The 5,876-nt window shown below is 46.2% G+C and overlaps 1 protein-coding gene across 1 annotated transcript; it reads right to left on the reverse strand.

Annotated features, from left to right (window-relative positions):
* Positions 1-789: 789 nt before the first annotated feature.
* Positions 790-5,325, reverse strand: PHALS_01868 (atp-binding cassette superfamily; the record flags this gene model as incomplete). The annotated part of the gene is made up of 1 exon (XM_024716343.1): positions 790-5,325. The coding sequence occupies one exon, from the start codon at positions 5,323-5,325 to the stop codon at positions 790-792; it is 4,536 nt and encodes a 1,511-aa protein (XP_024581951.1).
* Between the last annotated feature and the right edge of the window lie 551 nt (positions 5,326-5,876).

Raw genomic sequence — 5,876 nt, forward strand, 5'->3', positions numbered from 1 at the left:
CGTAGCCTCGACCATATTGAATTCTTTCATCGAAACAACTACGCAAATACCAACAATTCAGAAATGCAACGAATAAATAGTTTGTTAGCCGCACCACGTCGACCAAAATAAACGCTAAAGTGCGTGGAAAAAATGAGGCTGGGCAGCAGTCTCATGATGTTAATCGATAATCTATCAAAGACGATAACTGTATTTATTTGATAGCGGGGCACTTTATACTACTATTATCAACGGGACTCAACCGCACGTTGTTGATCATGTGATTCATGCAATTTTATTAAAAATTAGCGCCAAGGCTGGTATGTGCTTTTAAAGGATTGTGATTGATTTGCGTGATCATCATTTCACCTTCATCGTAAACATTTTCTGTACAGTACCTTTTGCAATGAACATCCACAAGGCACAAGATAAACTGGATTAACTGAATATCCAGAGATGGAAGAGAGCGTATACATGGCGAATATTGTATTTAAACAGATTTTCGTAGAAGAAACGCAAATGACATGCTTATCGCTCGATTAAGTCTTTTGATTGTTTGCACGCTGGCATATAAATAACTTACGCCTCCAAGTAACTGTGCAACAGATTAAGTCGTACATCACACCCTGAGGTGACGAAGGGCCTCCCTTGTTTTAGCGCAATATTTGTACTATAATTTAGATGTTTCATTTTCGTTTTGCCCTTCGTCAAGCTATAGTAAACACAAAGTTGTGTTTGCATCAAAGTAACGCGTACTGGGATCTTAAATGCACTGATCGCTCGCAACGGCGACGCTTGGGCAGTGGTCAATCACAAACAGACTTGAAATTTTATTTCCACATTCTCTACAAACCTATCGGTCTCTAAGTCAGCTGCAGACGTCACCATCACAAACTCGCCACTTGCAGAAGACTCGCCTTCATCTACATAATGCTCCTGGAGGTCCGGTAGCGCCAATAAGCTTTTATGCTCACTGAACTGTTCCAAATCGGACAACTCCAACCGACTTGGAGCCTCGGAATAAGTACTCGATTGATCTGCATATGAAATTATTGGAGCTTCGGAATAAGTACTCGATTGATCTGCATATGAAATAAACGCAGGAATGTCTGTAATGGCCCCAATCTCAGCCATTTCGCCATTAACCACGACAAGTGTACGGTCTACAACATTCATAAGAATTCTTCTCAAATTTTGATTGTGGCGTGAAAAATCCTTGACAGACGGTATTAATAGTAGCACAGTTGCATCACACAGCTCCTCATTCACCACTTGTTGCATTATCTCAAAAGTAGCGTCATTCGGAGCAAAATGCAGCTCCGGTTGCATTTGATAGTTGTCCACTGGGGTTGTCATCAGCACAGGAGCTATAGCAAGCACCACAACGGATGATTCGCTCAGCAAAGCACGAGCAAGGCTTAACAGAAGACGCTTTGATGGGTTTCGCGCTAAGGCTGAGACACCTGGAAACGGATCGTCTAGTGAAATCACATCGTTTTCAAGCCTAACTGCGCGCAAAGCAGACCACAAATGTTTATCTGCAATGTCAGCGCGATTAGGATTAAGCTGCGAACGGACTGATCCATCATATAATGCAGCATTTGGTGGTGCTGCAGACACGCACGCAATACGAGAGCGAAGGGTACTCAGACCTAAAGTAGCCACATCGACACCATCCACTACAATTCGTCCAGCCGTTAGCTCGTGCAAGCGCAGCAATGCCCGACCAACTGAAGAAACTGGAGAGGCAATTGACGACTCAAGAATGGCCACTTTTTCACCAGACTGTACTCGAAACGAAACAGATTTAAGAGCTAGAGGAGGAGCTCCACCATCACCAAGCTCAAACATGTCGGTGAGCTCGTCAACAATCGCAGCAGCAGGATCGCGAAAAGTGACGGCATCAAAGCGTAAATCACCCTTCGTGGGCCAAGCTAACGATGGATAGACCTCACTTGGTGTAAGAAGCGGAAATTCGCGTCTCGCGGTGGCAATCGAGTTAGTTGCGCTTTCGACGATGACTTCCGCACCTCTTACAGCAGCTTGAACTCGAGCAGCAACTGGTAGAATTGGGCTGAGCCAAGCCCAAGCACGCACAAGTGCTTCAAGCGCGCCATTGTTAACCGCCAGCGCTTCATAAAGCGCTAAAGTAAATAGACCAGCATTTTGTCTATGTTGTAAGGACAAGAAGGATAAAGCTGCTACAAATCCAACCATGATAGTACCACATAATTGAACTCGCAACATTAACCACAAATCGATGTGCAGACCCAAATGAGCATCTCGAGCAGCAATATCCAGTAACCAGAAATGGTGACCCAGAACGCGATGCACATGCGCCAGCCCATAGGCCCGAACAACGCGAGCTCCTGCAAGCATCTCAAGTGCATACATACGCGCAGCCTGTCGCGCTCGGCGCTCTAAATGAAGCACGTCACGTGCAGGTCGCAGATACAGTCCGGCAGCTTGAAGATACATGTAAAATATAGGTATCAGTAACACTATGAAGTACCTTGTTACCACCGTTATTGTTAGAAATGCTAACAAAATTGAAGCTCCGATAGCCGATATAGCATTAACGGCGAGAGGGAGTCTCGTATCCAGGACTGAGAGATCTTCATTTGTAAATACCCGCTCAAGTTCACGTCTCTTATTTTGACTAATACGTTTGGACCGGGCTCTACCACTTCCAGCCCCATAAATATCAAAAAATACCAACGGAGCTTGAAGAAAAGCCGACACGAGCGATGAAAAGGCACGACGTGATCCTAACATTGCTATCCAGGCAACACCTAATGCGTAACTTAGTGTTAACAGCCCAGCCCCCACTGACAACGAAATTAGTATGATCCCCAAGTCTTTCTGGTTACTTGACTGTATCCAGTAAACAACCCACACTTTACCGATCAACAGAAGTGCTCGCCACAACATGAAAAGAAAAATAAGCACTGATGCAAGACGAATGCCACCAATGAGTTGAGCATAAACATAAATTGATTTAAATGGCCATTTCCATTTGCACCATTCGGCCTCTGCTGTCGATTCACATGAAAGATACTCTCGCAAAGGTCGCTCAATCAGCGAGATGCGACTTGTGTTGACAATATTCTCCATAGACAACTGTTCAATATCGGGCGAGTCTTCGGCAGGGGTATATGATAGTTCAGAAGGACAAGATATTTCATCACCATGCTCCCAATTTTTTTCGGCGAATACTGTTCTTTCTATATCACTTTCTTCGACTCCTTGTTGCTTTTCACGCCACGAAGCTTCATATACATCCCGTGTACGCACTAGCCGACCGCCGTCTTCAAGGCGAACGATATTGTTCACGAAATCAGAGTCGACAAAGTCTATATTAGAAGTCACAATAATTCTTGTCTTGTTTCGCAAAAGTCCCAGTACGCAACGCGAAAAAAAATTGCGCGCTACAGATCTCGGACGGACGTGAGCCAACGGGTCGTCTAGTAAATAAATATCAGCATCACTATAGCAAGCACGCGCCAAGCTTATAAGAGCTTGTTGTCCTGTAGTTGCTTTCCATTTTTCAACCAGCGTATGATCACCGGCCGGTAACAACTTTAAAACATTAACGAGATCACACGCATCAAGCACGTGCTGGTATTTACAATGGTCTAACGGCAAGCCAAATAGTATATTGTCACGCACTGAAAGCTTCTGTTGTAGCCACGGCTGTTGGGGGCAGAAAGCAACGGAACCACCGACGTATATTTGACCATTATTCCCATCACGTAATTGCATTTCACCAAGAAGAGCTGAGAGAAAGGAAGACTTTCCGCTTCCGGGGCGTCCATGAACAACTAGTAGCTCCCCAGCACCCATCGTCACATTTAAGTGCTGGAAGATCACAGGACCACTTGTCGTCCAGCCCAGTGTTGCATTTTTGACGGCAACAACGACTTCTTGTGCGTCATACTTGGCTACTAACGGCAAACTATCCCGTCGAGCGACTGCATACGGATTCATTTCTTCTTGGCCCATGAAGTGTGACAGATTAGAAAGTGAAAGCCAAGCAGCACGAGCACCGAGCAACGCCTCAGGAAGAGATCGAAGTGGAGTGCGGATGAGAAGCATGAGCGTCATAACGAAGAATGCTGATGTAGGATTAAGCAAATGCGTAGAGGTTTGGGAACCAATGGCCAGTGCTGTTGTAGCGACGAATATTGGCGTGGTGTAATAAAAGGCAGCTTCAATGGCAATTCGTGAGTGAAAACGCCACAGGGCCGCCACTTCCCGCATTCTGGAAGCACTCACACGCGCGTTTGCTGCAAATTCCCATGCATGTAATTTCACAGCAGCCATGGCAAGTACCATTTCATTTGCTGAACTTTGTCGGTTTTTTCGCATTTTTCGTACCCGTTCTTTCGATCGCAATTGCAACGATTTGAGTACTTGTGAGCTCGCAAGTGTCACGATCATTGCGCCGAAAGTGGCCCCAAATGCTGCATCTCCAAGAAACTGCGCAATTAAAATCAAAAGCAATGCCAACAACAACAAGGATGCCCAAACTTCGTGCAAACACGCAGCGCCTTTGAGAAATTGCTTCACATCAGCTACATAGAGCGCGTCAGCCTCTCGAAGTATGCTATTTGAAAGCCGCAGTGCCTTTTGCAATACGAGGCTCTGTAGCGCTGCCGTAAGACGCAGCATTAATGTCTGTAATTCTGCGCGCACATATACGGACAGAAGCGAGCGCAGAAAACGGCATGAAAGAAGTGTTGAGATCCAAAGTAAAAAATCACGTCTTGATTTGATTTCGTTTCCAATTTCCTCTTCTTGCTCCTGCAGTAGCAACACACTTCGAAACAACACGTAAGGTTCAACTAAATTAAAGACTTGTTCCAGACCGTACAACACTCCGAGCCATAGAAACTTTACGCCGTGCACTTTGCTACAGGCTAGTAACAAAGATCCAGAGCTGATCCAGGCGCACTGCAAAACGTTGGCATCATGCTCGGCGCAATTGTGCGAGGGAAGCTCCCAGACGTCCCCCTGCTCCAGGCCGCGTTTTGAAAATTCTTGGCCTCGACGCTGCCGCTGATGGATTTGCGACTGATATGACGGTAAGCTTCGCGATCTCTGAGCGAGTGGCCGATTAGCGAGCACGATCGATGGAGTGACCCACTGTAATAGCAAGCGGCTCGTGACTGACGCACACTCGACCGGGTGAACGAAAACTTGGGGTGCTGGCGCGCCGGTCAGGAGCGGCTGACACTCGGCATGAGTGGAAGGTATTGTAGAGAGAATTGATTTCTGACCAAACACTCCGCTATCAGCGGTCGTGCTTGCGCTTCCGCGACGAGTGTGAAAAGCTTCCGGCAGCATCTTGTATGCAAATCAAGTATGTATTGCGCAAGATTAGGTACGGAAGGGTAGTACGCATGAAAATTGTATGAATAACAGTATCCTGACCGTTAAATTACAGTCACAGTACTACGTGATACATTACGCTTGTGTAAAACTCAAGTACTCGCCTGATGAGGACGACGGGACACGAGAGCTACATGCCTGTCGTCAGGTAATAGATTCACTTTGATTAGGCATAGCAAAGCATTTTCTAAAGTCAGTCTTATATTTCAGAAATAGCACATGCACAATCCTTGAGGGGATCTGTAAGAGAGCGCTGTTCACAAACAGTCCCTCAGACACAACACACACACTTGTGCGACGAGGAAGAGATTTCAGACATGGAGGGAGCAGGACAATCCCGACTTGGTGTGCAGCGGGGCTGCCGTAGCTTAGCGCGTGAGGAAGCGTAATTTTAGGTCACCGACATTTTGCTCTATACTTGAAACAGGTACGAGTTGTTTTATTCATGACACTCTAACCCCTCTCTACCCGGCCCGGGGATTGAACCCTGGACCTCCCGGTTCTGA

Source organism: Plasmopara halstedii (genome assembly GCF_900000015.1).
Source record: "Plasmopara halstedii genome assembly, contig: Scaffold_1594, whole genome shotgun sequence".
NCBI classification, from domain to species: domain Eukaryota; phylum Oomycota; class Peronosporomycetes; order Peronosporales; family Peronosporaceae; genus Plasmopara; species Plasmopara halstedii.